This window comes from Glycine max, chromosome 17, assembly GCF_000004515.6.
Source record: "Glycine max cultivar Williams 82 chromosome 17, Glycine_max_v4.0, whole genome shotgun sequence".
NCBI classification, from domain to species: Eukaryota; Viridiplantae; Streptophyta; class Magnoliopsida; order Fabales; family Fabaceae; genus Glycine; species Glycine max.
This window is the reverse complement of record NC_038253.2, coordinates 39041914-39058574: the sequence shown is the minus strand read 5'-3', so window position 1 is coordinate 39058574 and position 16661 is coordinate 39041914. Positions and strand designations below refer to the sequence as shown.

General features: G+C 31.9%; 2 protein-coding genes across 4 annotated transcripts; one reads left to right on the top strand and one right to left on the bottom strand.

Annotated features, from left to right (window-relative positions):
• Window positions 1–3725: 3725 nt before the first annotated feature.
• On the top strand, window positions 3726–5389 carry LOC100794206 (protein SOB FIVE-LIKE 5). The gene is made up of 4 exons (XM_003550254.5): window positions 3726–4425; window positions 4542–4622; window positions 4738–4813; window positions 4937–5389. Exons 1-4 carry the CDS (start codon window positions 4057–4059, stop codon window positions 4960–4962), a joined length of 552 nt encoding a protein of 183 aa, XP_003550302.1. The 5' UTR covers window positions 3726–4056; the 3' UTR covers window positions 4963–5389.
• Window positions 5390–6918: 1529 nt separating this feature from the next.
• On the bottom strand, window positions 6919–13666 carry LOC100776641 (WD repeat-containing protein PCN). Of its 3 annotated transcripts, none has more exons than XM_006601194.4 (11): window positions 13354–13666; window positions 13127–13261; window positions 12392–12689; window positions 12234–12297; window positions 11909–12022; window positions 11615–11777; window positions 10098–10251; window positions 9205–9788; window positions 8445–8641; window positions 7792–8073; window positions 6919–7459 (listed from the first exon to the last, which is right to left on the bottom strand). In XM_006601194.4, the coding sequence occupies exons 1-11, from the start codon at window positions 13513–13515 to the stop codon at window positions 7153–7155; spliced, it is 2460 nt and encodes an 819-aa protein (XP_006601257.1). In that variant the 5' UTR covers window positions 13516–13666; the 3' UTR covers window positions 6919–7152. The 3 variants fall into 3 exon arrangements, with proteins under 3 accessions (XP_006601257.1, XP_006601258.1, XP_003549373.1); XM_006601195.4 differs by having other exon boundaries at window positions 9205–9785; XM_003549325.5 differs by having other exon boundaries at window positions 9205–9782.
• Window positions 13667–16661: the final 2995 nt, after the last annotated feature.

The window sequence follows — 16661 nt, the reverse complement described above, 5'->3', positions numbered from 1 at the left end:
TATTTAGTATTCTATTTTTAGAGACTAAATAAGAAGTTGGTAATATTTAAGAACGTCAAATGAAAAACTTGTAACATTTTGAAAGACTAAACACATACTAATCTATAATATGTAGAAAGACTAATTAAACTAAGACGAAAATTATAACAGATTAAAACTGAACTAAACCTTACCATCATATCGTTATATTATACTTTTATAATGGACACGAGGCTTCTTTTTTTCAATTTGTTCTTTGAATGTAACCGTAAGTGTTTTTCATCTATATTTTTCCCTTTGAACAAATTTGGTTAAATTATATTTTTTGGGTGTTTATATGTACTCTCCTTAAGAAGGATTAAGAGGATTAATGATAAACTCACCATATTTAGAAGAACTAAATAAAAAATTCGTAATATATGAAGATTAAAAGGAAAATTTATAATATTTGGAGAAATTAAATAAAAAAATGAAAAAAGGACTATTTAGTAGAGAAAAATGTTTTATAAGGAACTTATTTGAAATAGAAAATCAAAGAAAAAAAATATTTTAAAGACCAAAAGACTTAATTAAGCCATATGTGATTTTCACTTTATATTGTCACTTTATTTTCAGATGGAACATGAGACTTGTCTAAAATAAGTTCTTTGGATGTAACCATATGTGATTTTCATCTATACAATATTTTTTTCCATTTCAACAAATTTGGTTAAAAATATATTTATGGTATTAATATGTACACTCATTTTTTATTTGACTGTACAAAAAATCCTTTCAATATAGTCTAGTACAATTATTTTGGATTTGGTCTTCGTCGTATGTTATTATTGTAACACTTTATGCTGGTGTTATGACAGCATATTGGAAGGTAGAGAGTAAAATTAAATATCTAGCATTTCCAAAAAAATACTACAGTATATTTTTAGTTCTTACTTACTCATCATACTTATAATTCAACTCCTACACTCTATAGTATGTTCATTCGAATCGTACGGTCTTATAATAGTAACAAACATTTGGGACAAATTAGAAATGATTACACACATAGTATATGAAATTTGTTATTTTATATGACAAAAATTAAAAACAAGTGTTCTCAAATAGACTCCAAAATTATCAGTTAGTTGAGAGTTTAATCAATAAGTTCGAGTTCAAATTTTAAATATACAATTGTATTAAATACTTAAAATAAAAATCTTATTTTTTATAATAATTTTATTCAACAAAATCAAAATAATTTCAATAAAAAGATAATTTTCGTCTCTAAAAGACAGAGTGCAAAAGCTCAAAACCAAGATATTTACTGTAACAAATTCAGTGAAGGCAGAAAAGATAGGCATGACAAAACCATTTAGATTTAGAGTGAGATTCTCTGGTTGGTTCACATTATTATTTTGTAAACATCGCGGTCCTAACTCCTAAATTCCATGATTATTGCACATACATAATAGTGTTTGTTTGTTTATTTAAGATGATGGATTAGACATGAAACTTCTACAGGTATATAATATGATCGAGATGGATAACCCCAGTGCTTAACAGAGCAGAATGCATTAGAAACCTGCAAAGGGACACATTCTATTAAAAGGGGCGGGACCAATTGGAGTCAGACCAGAATCATGTAGTGGCCCTATGATCTTTACATAAAGTCACATTTCATTGTCAATCGACACAAGAAAAAATAAAAATAAGATATAGAGAGGGTTCACCGGCTTCTTGCAGTGTGGTAGGGTCAGTGACTACCCTTAATTGAATATTAATTCTAAATAGTAAATAGGGCATGAAATGAAACCAATCTAGGAAAAGCAAGATTTATTCATAATATTTATTATCACGTTTCCCATGTCAACCGACGAATTTTTTTTATTTTTTATTTACTGTTGAATGCATTGCATAGTACATACAATAAGCTACATATACATAATATCAGATTCCAAGCCTAATGTTACCCAAATGTGACAATATTTTTCCCCACTCAAGTGGGGCCTAGGTGTGTCGTAAGTACTATATGGATTTTCTACCATTTGGACGAGGTGGGTTTTTGTCACTAGGAGCAAATTGTACCTATGTGGCATTTCTGAATCTGAATTGTACTAGACTCCCTTGCATCCTCATGGTTATCTTTTGTACATTGTCCTCTCAAGGCTTGAGTGGTTCACTTTCTGCATTAAATTTGACTCTGCGTAACTTTCAATTGTATTTATTGAGGAAATTATGCGATATCACATGGGTAACGTTTTGAATTTGGATTTTAAAAAAAAAAACAGTAACAAGTTAATGCGAGTTGCTACAGTGGTTAAAGATATGGATCAAATTTTCATCTTTTTTTGAATGTGAGTTTGAATTGGACAACCCTCCAGGAAGTATAGTTGCAATCTGGTAGAACTCTTATAGAGATGTTTTAAGTGAATGTCTATTGAAAGTTCTAACGTGTCATTAACGTTTTTTCTAATAATAATTGAGGTGCTTCCCTGCCGTACCACATTTATATTTACCAAAAGAAAAACAGTAACAAGGAAAATGGAAAACACTGGAGAAAACATGGCCAAGTAAAACCTCTTGTGACTAATGAGAGAAATTAAGCATTAAGAAAACAAAAACTCAAATAAGTGAATAACTAGCCGTCTTTGATCGTAAGCACAAATGCTTCTTATTAGTGTCACATTCAAATCAGGTGATCATTAGTGGTTTCTTTCAATGAAACGTGGGTCTGTCTAGCTCTATGAGGAGATTCACATTTATAGAACTTCTAGTACGAGAGAACAAACAACTACTCAAAGTAGTCATTTATGTCAAAATGAATAACTAAACTAAACAACACTTGAGATGGTTCACTAATGCAATTATACATATAAAAACTTTTGTAAACTCCCCCCCCCCCCCCCCCCCTTTAACTTTTTCGAAACACATGTCCAGTTGAAGGTACTTGCTGAGCTCCCCAATTTCAGCTGTCAAGGAGGGAAAGTAACCTAACCCTCACTTACATCACCACTGTTAAACTTCACTAGTGGTAAATATTGGTTTGTGACATAGCATATGTTGAGCAAAAAATGAAAAATAAATGAAGGAAGAAACTATAGTTTGTTGGTTGTTGCAAAGCACACACACAAAATGTTTTAGGGTGTGGAAGAAAGAAAATAAGCAAAAAGCCTTAGGAGAGGGGGCAGAGTGCATTTATTGTGGAGTCAACTTGCAGGCCTTAGTAACCATTAATAGAAACAAAAAGCTAATCATTAAAGAATCATTAGTTGTGACTTGGCCAAATTAAGATTAACTTTTGTCCTGAAAGGACAGCACCATATTTTGATGGGAGCATGGTAATGCAAATGCAATGCAGCCATAAAATCATGTATGTGTGTTTGGTAGGATATTGACAAAATTGATTTTGAATTAAATTGATCTTGTAAATTTGTTTTTGGTTAAAATAAATTTTGAAATGATCTAATTCTAGACAAAATTTAATATCATATTTTAGATTCAACGTAAAAATTATTTAAAATTATTTCAATTTATAATGAATTTTAAATTTTTTTTAATATAAAATCAAACATATAAAAATATATCCAAAATCAATTATGAATTCAGACTTAATTCCTAACTAAAATGAAACACGTAGATAATCTCTCCCCTTATCACATTCTCTCACTCTTTCACTAGCAGACAGTCTCGTACACACACACGTTCGCAAGGCCAACTGGCAATATTGATTCATTCGCATAAAGATAAAATAAGAAGGCGAAAGGATTGTGCGAAAGGACACAACCAGTTTAGAATTCTAGTGCAATCCCCTCTCTCTCTTTCTTAGTTTAATGATTTTTCTTTTCTTTCTTTTTTTCTTTATCAATTCTCCTTTTCTAACTTATGCTTAGAAGAACTACATAAGAAGGAAGCACAATGGGTAAGAGACATAACACAGAAGATAGAGCAAAGTAGCTACCTCTAGCTAGGTTCTCTACCACTATATATGATCCTTCATCTTTCACTTTGATCATATTTCATATCATACATATATTAAGCATCTACAAAAGAACACCAACCTTGGTGCCTATTTATTATACTAGAAGAAAGAAGGGTAGAATGGATTATCATTCACAATACAGTAGTGCTAGTGAATCAGGTTGGACTCATTATTTGGACCAATCCTCTCTTCCTGAAAATTACTACCAGAGGAGAGGTGGTGTTGTGGAGTGTGATGAAGGAAAAGGAGCAAGAATGGAAGAGTACTCTGAGGAAGATTTGTCCATGGTCTCTGATGCTTCTTCTGGACCTCCATATTATGATAATGAATGCTATTGTCAGAATTGGTATCCTTGCCTTTCTTCTACAACCAAAGATTCCCAAAAGAAGAACAAGAAGGTCAAAGAATATGGCAGAAGTCAACAGCCTTCGCCTCTTGATGACACTGCAAGCTCTCCTTTTTTCAACTGTGCCAAGGAGAGTCACAAGGTTAATGTCACTGACATAATATGTGTGTGTCTATAGTTTCTCCTTAGCAGCAAAAAAAATTAATTTTTGGAAAGAAAAAAAAGTGCTAATGGATTTGTTCTATTGTTGTTGAACAGAAGCAAGACAGTTTCTCAGGGAATGGAGCAGTGGAGAGTGCATTGAATTTTTCTCAATGTGTATCTGCAACAAGAATAAAGGTACAACTCAATTTCTATTGCTAATTCTTTTATTAAATTGTTTGATAATGAACCAGCCCTTCGAATTGCACATTTTTATTGTGTTGAGCTAAGCTAAATTTGTTGGTCCATGCAGAGAAAGACAAAATTCCAGAAGCACTTTGGTTTCTTAGATAGGTCTCTTGCTGGAAAACTAACCTCAGAGGAACAAGGTGAATAAAGATCCATTAGTCTTGAATATTCTGTTTTGTTACTCGGAAAGAAAAAAAAAAAGAAAAAAAAAAGAGCCTTCGAAGGAAATATGCTAACAAGTTCTTTGTTACATCACTGATCAGGTGGTTTTAATGAAGAAGGGAAATGAGTGATTTTGCTGTAGTCCTTGTCACTGTTTGTTGTTGCTGCATTGCTGTGGAAAGAGAAACCAGAAAAGAATGGATGTCAAAGGAGAGAAGCTACTCAATGTTTGTCAAAAGGAACTCCTTTTCTTTTTCTTTTCTTTTCTTTCTTTCTTTTTTTTTCCAAAATATTAAAAAAAGAAAAGCTCTTTTGTTGTAATTTTACCCTTTTTTTAATCTGCTCCTATGCTACTGCCTATGCTATTGGGAGCAACCTAAGAGAATATAGGAAACTGAATAAGGTTTCTGTCCTCCATTTTCTTTTGTTGTCACTAGTGGCAGGCATCTCTGGGACCTCCCAGGTCTTCTCCTTTGGATACTATTCACAAACTCTTCTTGAGATGGTATTTACTATTCATCCTTTTAATAATAATAGAATTTAATATTTATGCACTTATAGTATAAAACAATTTTACATTATGTTCAATCATAAATTATCGTTTGAATTGTTTTAAGATAAATATTTTAAAAATTAAAAAATTTATTATATATGATGAATTGTGATTAAATGATTGTGTGAAAAATTTCACACTATTAATACATAACATTTTTTCTCATAGCACAAAACTGAATTAACTAATTTCACCCCTCATTCTAGAGAAAAAGGGAAAAGTTGTTTCACCACCATGAAGCATGCATATATCAAATCCAAAGGGCTAGTAGTAATGAGTAGTGACCCACTTGATTAAGTTGTGCCACTGCCAGCCTAGCCCACAACCACTTTGGGTGGGTAAATGTGGCAAAGGCAAGTGAGCTTCACACCCCAAAATGGACAATGTATCCAAATGGAACCAAAAGCCTAGCTTCATTTTCGGGGGCAGACCCACCACCTTGTGAAAACCACCCCACTTGAAATGTGATGATCCATTCATAACACTCGGTACAATTATTGAATATTTGTTTTTGATAGGATATCCAACAAAATCTTTTTATTCGTAGTTTTTAATATCCTCAGACTCCAACCAACTCCATGGATCTATTGAAAAAAAATAACTCAGATATTTGGAAACGGACAAACACACCCGATTTCACTTGTCATTATTACTTTATGTTTGAGCACTATTCAATTGATGCTTGTAATTGGAAATTACGGTGTTAGCACACGTTCACTGCCACCTTGCATGTTTAAAAATCTGATACAAAATGACTTGAGACAAAAGTCATTATGTCAAAGGATAGGACTTATGTTTTTACTTTTATTTTGTTTTTATTCGTTAGATTTATATTGAAATATGCACTACAACAATTTCAACGGCAAATTAAACATACACTTAAAATGAAAGTGTTACATTGTTTTGCAAGTTTATAAACCAAATTAGAAAATACAAAATATAAAAAATAAAGTTGGATCCAGATTCTAGCAAGCACAATTCTTTATACTCAACTTTATTAATGATGAGAAAAGAATATAGTAAATTCAACAGTATTTTATATAGTTTTGATAACCTTTATTCACATTTTTTAGCAGCGGAATTCGATTGACCAAAATTAGAGAATAGAGAAAACCAAATGGTAATGGTACATCTTTTTCCGCTTGCTGCAGCTATTCTTATGAAAACTGGGCTTACGTGTATGAAAACTGCAGCTATTCTCGCTCCCCAACCTATCAATGCCCTATCATGAGCTTATGGAAAATAGTTTCCGTTATACTAAAGTATTTATTTACTCCTTCCATTAAATTCATGTTGCATGGTTAATAAAAAAATTTCAATTTTTAAAAGAATAACAGTCAAGGAATTAATACGAAATTACCAAAAAGTTTGAGTTTATGAAGAAGTCCATAAATGAACCAAACAATGGCAATTCCCTCCTAGTAATTGATACCCTTATTTATACCACACAAATTACATTTCTTATATGAAATTTTAATTACATCTTAATCATTGTGTTAGAAGTGTCAAAAGATTCTACTGCATCAAACATCAAAAACCAGCTAGGGATTGATTAAAGAGTAAAAGTACAGAACATGTGTAAATAAAAAATAAAATAAATTGTGAAGTGAAGCGATTACTAATGGAACAAAATTGATTATGATAACACAATACATGATTCCAGATCCCAGCCATGAAGAGACAAAAAGAAAAACAACAAGGAACTTTTATCCCCGTCATGTATCCCCCTCAAGCTGAGAACAATTCTCTAGGTTGCTTAATGCCTCATGTCCCATATATATGTCTGTGGACTGGTCGGCCTTCTAAACTCTTGACAACTTGCAACCATGGTTTGTCTACCATAAAGATGGAATTTTTTGAAGTATGACCTAAACATAAAACAGGATTCTCGAAAGGTATAACTTCAAAGTTCCTCCTATTATGTTCCTTCTTAACTTCAATCATCTTCTTAACTTCAATCCTCTTCTTAACATTAAAATTTTGTGAATTCATTGCCCTTGAATCTTTAGTATTTAGCATATCACTTTCGTCTTGCTCCACAGGCAACCCAAAGTCAATCAAGCACATAGCCCTGAAGATGGAACAATTTCCAAACATGAGAAAATACTTCAAAAATAAATAAAATGAAAAACAATATTTTTAGAATTCATAGCTCTTATTTTAAGTCGGGAATGGTTAATATCACAATTCTGAAACCAACCGACATGATATATATGAAGCCCCAGAATTAAACATTTAATAAATACAACATAAAAAAAACACGAGTATTAAAGTAATAATCCATTAGTTTCATATAAAAAAAAAGTATTTTTGCATAAGACATATACTTCTCATTTAATTCTTTATCATTTCATCAACGCAAGATGTCAAATTCATATTTAAAAAGAAAATAAAAAGGCATACCTGGAGCTGTAAACAACAACTGAAGATGAAGTTGCCGATGGAGAAGATGAAGTTTCTGATGGAGGGAATGAGAGCCCAATAACTTCACCAGGAAATTCCAGGTATCTCCTAGGAAGAGCATATGTGTGCCGTTTGGACCATTCTCCCAACTGCTTGGCCTCTACGTCAAAAGCATACACTTGATTTGAGGAAGTTGTAACTATCAGTACATTGTCGTTCTGGGGAGGAAATCCACCAGCTGTAACAGAGGCGCCATCTAATCTTGAAATGAACCAGTGCTGGCTGTAGCAAAAGCAGGTTTATTTTACAAAATACAACAAATATCAATATCAAATAATTCATGCAATCATTGTAGCCTCCTACAATCAAAGAGCACGCAAAAGAAAAAAGGATCCATAGGAATTACCAGTTAAACTATTTTTACACCTAAACAGACAATATGATACTGTAAACTACCAACAACTAAAGGCAACAAACATCCAATCAAAACCTTCTGAAGATTGTCTCATGTATTTGTGAGTGTCTCCCCAAAAGGCTGTACTTTTATTTTCAATTTTGTTAAACAATAACATATCCAAGCCAATGGAGAAGAAGCAGCTACTGTAATAAATCTCATGAATTAAAAAATAGGTTAATCATATTAGAAACAATACCTTAGTATCTCCAAGTTAAATACATATATATCCCCAAAGCAGTTCACAGCTGCCAACCACTGCCCATCAGAACTAGTAAACAATCTTGTTATGGGTGGCTCAGTCGGAGGTAATTCTTGATCTTGTGATTTGCGAAGGGGTGTAAAAGTATGCAGTAATTCTGACTTAACTTCATCTGGCCCCCCAACATTCACAACCTATAACATTCAAAAAGCAAAAAGTATTGGTGAAACAGATAGATTATTTTTCAACACTTTTGCAACCACTGCTAAGCAAATCAAGCAAAAGAGAAATTTAGAAGTTAATTATACAAACCACCTTACAATTAATCCAACCTTAAATTCATGCATTAGGGGGGGGGGGGGGGGGGGGCACTGTTCAACAAATCACAAAAAAATAAAGAAAAACATTGTAGCTTATATGAGCAGGATAACAAATTACAGTTGATTGAAACTCAAATCCTATATGGACAATAATCATAATGATAACAGCAAACACCGTAAGTTCCCTTTGAACAGTCTTCAGATACAAAAAAAATTACTAAATTCCATTGAAGAAAGGGCCAGAATAGCAAACAGCAAATGATGCACAGCATGATAATCATAAAATACAAAGTAAAATAACCATAGCTTGGATAAGTTCAGAAATTCTGGAAAAAACAAGTAAAAGAAATTCCCTTATGAAGTAAAATACCCATACTTTACATAAAACACAATTTAATCATAATAAAGATGAGGGATGAGGCATGTTGCTAGCTTACATATATCCTTTTATCGTGACCTGCTACTATCAACTTGGAGGAGTCATGAGTGAAAATCATAGAATGGGCAAATGGTAATATCTGAGGAAGCTCCCTTTTTCTAACATCCCACTTGATTTTTCCAACTTCATCCCTTTTCAATTGAAAAAGACTAGGCTTTTTATGATCAGAGTATGCAAATAGCGCCCCTGAATTAGAAATGGTGCTGCAAATTATCTTCTGAGATGCCTTACTGTTAACTTGAGCCACTACAACGTTCTTTGTAAAGCCTCCAGAAGTGCGGACATTTTTTAGTTGTAGCAATTGAACCTCTATCTTTTGCGAAGATTGAACTAAAAGCAGTTTGCGTTGATTAAAGACAGAATTATGCACTAGTTGAATGGGTGTTCTCTGAGGCGCAGGACAGATATCATGAGGAGAAAACATGGTGAATTCTTTCACTGGGTATGCAAAAAGTTTTGTGTCATCTCCTGCTGAGATAAGCATAGGAACCCCCAAATGAGCCCACTTATGGTAACGGAAACTAATGGGATTTTCTGCACGTCGAGCTCTTTTAATCCTCTTTTCTGGCTTAATATCTGCTGCTACACAAAAATGCACGGCTAAGGAACAGAACATGGCAAATGCATAAAATATCAACTAAAGATACTGCCCATTTGGATAAGCTTTCCTATGGCAAAGAAACACTTTTTCAGCATTGAAAAGTACGGTTGGCTGTACTGAAATATTGACCTTCAGAAAACAGAAGAAAAACCATTTACTTTTCTCTTAAAAACAAAAATTTAACTTTACTAAGAATGCTTACTTTAGACCCAAAGCTTATCCAAACTAGCTCATACAATATTTGCAAAATAAATAACAAAAAATTTACAAACAATAACTTCCAAGCAGACCTTCATGACTTATTGGTACAGCAACAGCTAGGGCCCTGATGTCATGTGTATGAGCCCTTACATAGTGAACATAGATCCATCTCTTCATTGTTGATGGAGAATTGATATCATTGGATGATGTTGACTGACTACTAGATAGCTTGTAAAGAATTACCTTGAAATAAAAAAAACTAAAACAACATTATTATAATTCACATCTCAACAGACTAAGTATGGGATAACACTGCAACTGATTGGAAATGGGACAACAGAGAATAAATTAAAGAATAAGTAAGAACAACAAAACAATATACTGACTCAATACTTCATTATTCAATGGACCTCATTATTCATTATTATTGACAATATACAAATTTATACCCTGAAATATGATTAACAATGGACCTCCACTAAGAACAATTCAGGATACAGTGACACATACATTGGAAAAATACAGAAGATGCAGCATGTGTAAGATTATATGGATGAAAACACAGGAAACAAACCAGAATGCAAAGACTAAACACATGGTTAGCAAACAACCATATACTATTCAATTATATGGATGAAATGCACAATAATTTGCCTGCAAGTTAATAGAGAACACTCTAACTTGTTATAAATAGAAATGGGACTAGAAATAGAAATACAAAACAAATAAAAATATTTTACATGTAATTGAATTTCTTAGGGGTGGGCACAAGTTGGGTTGGATTGAATTTGTGGCATTTTTTATGTGATCATATCAGTTTTAATCAATTCGGATTGGAATAGATCAAATTTTATCAAATCAAACCTTCAATATCTCACGTGTTAATCAATCATTACAAATGATGAGACACTATGAATCATGCCAAATTCAATACTTGCTAAATCAAGTCATCATAAAATTAGACTAAAGGCTTCGAACCATCTCAATATCAAAAACCAAATGTTCAAACTACAAATTTCTATGTTTTGTAAAAATCACTAGTTTTTTACTTCTATTGACAAAATTATACAACCAAACATTAACCCAAAAAATCATCACTGCCATCTTCAATCCTTGGAGAGAAGTAGTTGGAAACCTCACATGCCTTTCACCCTATCCGAGAGAATAGAACTACCTCTCTAGTGGTCCATTTTAACCATATCCTTTTAATCATTTCAATTTCTACTTGTGATTTTTGGTTTCCATTTATTATCTATCATTATACTATTTAAACCTTTTAACTCTACTATTCTTTGCAATATGGCATTCATATATGTACATTACCAACAATGACAACATACACATTCCCATGTGGCCGCACATAAAACATATTAACATATTAATTTAAAGTGCAGACCAAAATATACTTAGCCACTACTTGAATTTGACCTTAACAACAATGGCAATTATGCAAATAACATTTTATAAATGTGTGAAAAAATAGCAAGTAATGTCAAAATATATTGCCAAACAGCTATCATATACACATACATAAGCAGCCAATTGAAATGTCAAAAAGACAAATAAATACGGTTTTAAAAGATTCACAAATCATGCAACTCAGTACCTGGCCATCAGAACCAGCAGAGAACACCCTATTATGACTAGGACATGCTGCCAGAGCATGTACATGTCCCTTGTGTAAAGAATGTGCTTGCAAGAGAGTTCCATGTTGACTGTCCCAAAACTGGACACTACCACTGCTGTCCGCACTAACAAGTGTACCAGACCTAGATAATAACTAACCAATTAGCTACAAGAGTTTGTAAATAGGAAGAAAGAACTCCACCATCAAAATTATAATATGCATATTTAGTTTCATTTTGAAGGCAATTCAACAAAAAGATGCATTCTCTATCACCTTAAAGACAGTAATGACCATATACAAAGTTCATGTCCATTGCCCAACCCTCCAAGTCCAGCTGTAATCCTATAGATTTCATTGCCCAATGTAGCATTCCAGCATCGTATCAACCTGTGAGGAGACAGACAAGAAACATAAATAAGGATGCTTAATGATGTAAAGAAACCAATTAATAAATGTCTGTGTTGCCAAATCTACTTAATTTTATGCATAATCAAGCATACAATTTAGGTTTTGAGAAAAAGAAAATAGGTCAAAAGCACCAAGTAACTTTAGCAGCAAACACAATGAACTTTTATGAATTCACAACTTCAATACGTACCCATCACTACTTCCTGAATATATATAGTTAGCATCTGTACTCCAAGTCACACTTAAAACTCGTCCTGTAAACCACAACACAAAACATCCTCTTAATGGGAGATTCAAATAACAAATGGGAAACCTGCTGTAAGACAAATAACTTGAGGAAAACCTCACCTTTCACCGGGGGCAAAGATTTTACAAGAATAAATTCATCTGTGTCAGAGATATCACAAATTCTCACACATCCATTGTCAAGGGCAATTGCCACGCGTGGATGCTCACCAACCAATAGCCCGAGAGGACCAGGTGAACCAGAATCATCATCTTCATCACTTTCAATGCTCTCATGTTCATCAAAATCATGAAACCCATTCCCCATTTGTCCACCCTTCCTTTTATCATTGATCTCGTCACTCTTAGGGAAAGTCACTGCCATTTGCCAGATTGTGACACTGTCCGATGGCAGCACCGTCTGCAAGCACGCATCGTGTCAAATTAAGCAACCAACACAACATACACAACGGAAAAAACACTTTAAAAGACAAAACATAACAAATAAACATTACCCTGACAAGTAACTAAAAACACATTCATGGTTTTAAATTGCGGCCTGCAACCGCAATGTCAAGGCATTTTGACACTCCGCAATCACATCACAGACAGCAATTGCGGCCACATCAGCATCATTTTCCTGCAATTGCCCGCAATGTAGGTTTTCTGGCTCACGGCAATCGTGACGGCAACCACAATTTAAAACCATGAAAACACTAGCAAGCAAGAACACATAGGAGTGTCTCTAACTTTAAGAATTCTGTTAGGATTAACCTCAATTTCATAAGACAAAAAAAAACACATAAAATAGTTCACAAGCTTCAATGAAACACTTAAAAGACTTCACACTCACGATACCTTCTGCGTCAAGTGGAAAAGATCCCACTTAGTAACGGAGCCATCTATGTTTGACGAAAACAAGCGGCTTCCGTCGGGGCCGCCGGGGCACCAAATAAGCGACGTTACTCTTCCGTTAGGGTTTCCGTGTATAGTCTGAAAGCGCCAAAAAGAAAAACAAAGCATCAGAAAGAGAAGAAAAAGGGAACGACGTTGATCGTCAAGTTAGTTAGTTAGGTAGTTACTACCAGCTGACAGTGCCAGCCGATGGAGCCGGGAGAGACGAGCCAGATTTCGAGGGAGCCGTCTTTGCGGGCGGCGGCGACACGCGAGCCGTCGAAGCTGGTGGCTAAAGCGATGACCGGCGAAGGGCTCCACTCGACGGAACTGAGCCTGAAGAGTTCGGCCATGATGGAGCCAGCCACAATCCAAAACAGTGCGTTGCGGTGCGCGTGAAATGAATTTTGATTTTGAAGAAGAAAGAAGAGTAGGGTAGAGAAGAGACACTAGAAGAAGAAGAAGAAGAAGGGAATGAAACACAATGCGGCCATAGTTATTAGTTAGGTTTTGTTTCTGAGGTTTAAGCGGGGATTTGGATTGGATGGATCACAGGCCCATTAAGCTCCTCAATGCTTTTCTTGGGCTCTTTTGCACTCGCTGGCCCGTGAATAGGATAATAATTTTTTTAATCTATATTTTATTTTATCTATATATCTATATCTTTATCTATTTATATCTAAATTCATATTTATATTATATAAAACACGGTTATTGATTGATTGTGTTTGCGTATATCCCTTTGGTAAAAAAATGTCTCATTTTTTTTAATTTAAAATTTCAATAAAAAAAAGGAAGCAAAATATTCTCAATTCATGTCATTTATATTTATATATATCATTTATTCAATTAAAAATAGTATCAGCATTTAAATGATAATCTATATATCTATCTATATCATTAATATCAACTAATCAATATCAATATAAAAGAAAAACTACAAGATTATTTTAATTTTTTTATACAAGTAATCTTTCTCCAACGCTGGCATTTTGGTTCTTTCCTCACAAGTCACAACTAAATTACCTCTCAAACTTGAGCTTTATTGAATTTGTGATGAGTCATCACTTAAAGCTAGCACACTAAAAGTTTGAAAATGGTACCATTGAAGAAAATTGTTAGTTCAAAATCACATCTTCTATTTCGATATTTGAAGAGAGTTGGAATTTTTTGCTAAGGTGAATATATGAAAAATCTTTTTTGTATATTTTGCCTGAAAGGTAAAAGATTATAATTTAACTGGAAAAAATATTAATCAAGCATAATATTATTTCAAAATACAGTGGTAAAAAAACTTTAAATAAAAAAACAACATTTTTTATTGTTCCACTATTTTAAATTACATTAGGACAATAAATTAATATACTATTATTTTTAATTAAATCAATACTACAATAATGTCTATAAAAACTTTTGAATTATATTATTAATTTTAAATTAATTAAACAGTGTAAATTCAAATATGGCTGATGAACGTAATTGTACAACTAATTTATGTATATTAAAATTAACATAACATTTTAATTTAAGAATTATTTAGAACAACAACTTAAAATGTATTTACTTATACTATTTTAATTAAAACAAAATGTATTTAATTTTTTATTATAATTATCTATATTGTTTATTATATTTTAATGTTGACTGATTAGCAATTAATAGATCAATATGGGAGATGAAGAATATTGTACATTGCATGAAAATTGAATATAACATGTTTAAATATATAAGAAAAATATGCATTGAGATTATAAAAAATTTTATATAATCATCCAATCATAATCCATTCTATATAATAAGTTTTTTAAATTTTAAAATAATTATCTTAAAATAATTCAAACATTATTTGTAATTGCATGACCGGATAAAGGTAATTTACACAATTAGTGTAGTGTATAAGTATTAAACTGTAACATATATGATAATAAAATAATATTGATAAAGTATCATTAATAACATTTTAGTAATTTAAGTAAGAGCTAATAAAATAATTAATTAAGAGATGTTGATAAACGGTAATACAACTTATTAATTATCACAGATTACAAATACAAAATTATGTTTTAATTTCTTGTTTGCTGAATAAATTAAGGGTTAGTTATTATAAAATTTTAGTAATTTAGGGCATGTTTCTAAAAAGAAAAAAACAGATAGAATTTTCTTCTTTAAAAAACATAAAAATAATTTTTAAGCAAAAGAAATTTAAACAAACAAACCAAAAAAAATAGCAAACTATTTATTTTAAGTAAAAAATTATTTTTAACAAATAATTTGAACAAACAGATCATTAATTAAAAGCTGATAAAAATATAATTTAATTAAGAAATATATTAATAAAGGACAATACAACTAATTAACTATGACATATTACATATATAAAATTATGACTTATAATTTAAAAATCACAATCAACAATACTGCTCTTTATTTAATTTAGAGTTTGAAGTTTCATTATGTAATTTAAGTTGTTTATACAAAGTTTTTTTTTTGGAACAGTTTAGTCTTTTTTTTTGTTACAATTATGCAAATTTCTTTGAATTTAAATTTAAATTTATAATTATATAAAAAATCACATTCAATTATCTTCTATTACTTCTTGTTAATAAATAATTTTTATATTGAATATATATGAATTAATTTTAGATTTTTTCAATAATATAAAAAAATATTAAATTTATCAACATAATTTTTATACGATCCAAAAAATCTCTCTCCAAATTTATTTGTTCATTGCAGTAGCACTAAACTAGTATGTTATATAAAAGTTTTATATAAGACTAAAATATTTTTCCGTCCCTCTAAAATTATAAAAAAAATTTCATCCCTATAAAATTTTTGATTTGTTTTTCATCATTACAAAATTTAAATATGTGACTTTTTGGTCTAGAGCTAGGTTCGGATTCATCTAAACCTACATGACATATTTTTAATTTAAATTTTAAAATATAAATCGTGAAATTAAAAATCGTCACAAATTAAAAAAAAAAATCAAAACACAATTTTTGTGGGTTAATAATCGCCACAAATTGCAGGGAAAATATATATATATATATATATATACACACACAAGAAATCTCTTTCTCCCAAACCCAGATCGAACTCTTAATCACACGTTATAATTGTTGGTGCCCACCTTCATCGACCTTTTGTCATGGACGACAATGCTTATAACAAAATGTGAATAAAGGCTGAAACTTTATCCAAAAATCAAACATTTTCTGATATTCATAAGAATCATTTCAACCCCATAAGAAGCACCACACCACATAACCAAAACACACATTATCCCTCTTTCTTTTTTTTTTTTCTTATGTGTTCCTAAAAAAATACAACCTTTTAACCATTTTTTATTTCTTGCTTGCTTGCTCCTTTTATTTGCCAAATCCTAGTGTCATCGCCAAGTTTCACTGAAGGCGATGGTGCATCAAACTTTTCGTTGGAACATGTGATTTTGATGGTAGATCCATTTTGGCGGCTACCATAAATAACCCCAATGTCG

Excerpts from the sequence above, each read along its gene's own strand:
- LOC100794206 (XM_003550254.5), top strand. The coding sequence starts at position 4,057 with ATGGATTATCATTCACAATACAGTAGTGCTAGTGAATCAGGTTGGACT. Across the intron at positions 4,426-4,541 it reads GTGCCAAGGAGAGTCACAAG|AAGCAAGACAGTTTCTCAGG; the intron begins GTTAATGTCACT and ends GTTGTTGAACAG. Across the intron at positions 4,814-4,936 it reads ACTAACCTCAGAGGAACAAG|GTGGTTTTAATGAAGAAGGG; the intron begins GTGAATAAAGAT and ends ATCACTGATCAG.
- LOC100776641 (XM_006601194.4), bottom strand. The coding sequence starts at position 13,515 with ATGGCCGAACTCTTCAGGCTCAGTTCCGTCGAGTGGAGCCCTTCGCCG. Across the intron at positions 12,023-12,233 it reads TATTCAGGAAGTAGTGATGG|GTTGATACGATGCTGGAATG; the intron begins GTACGTATTGAA and ends GTCTCCTCACAG. Across the intron at positions 11,778-11,908 it reads TGGTCATTACTGTCTTTAAG|GTCTGGTACACTTGTTAGTG; the intron begins GTGATAGAGAAT and ends GTTATTATCTAG.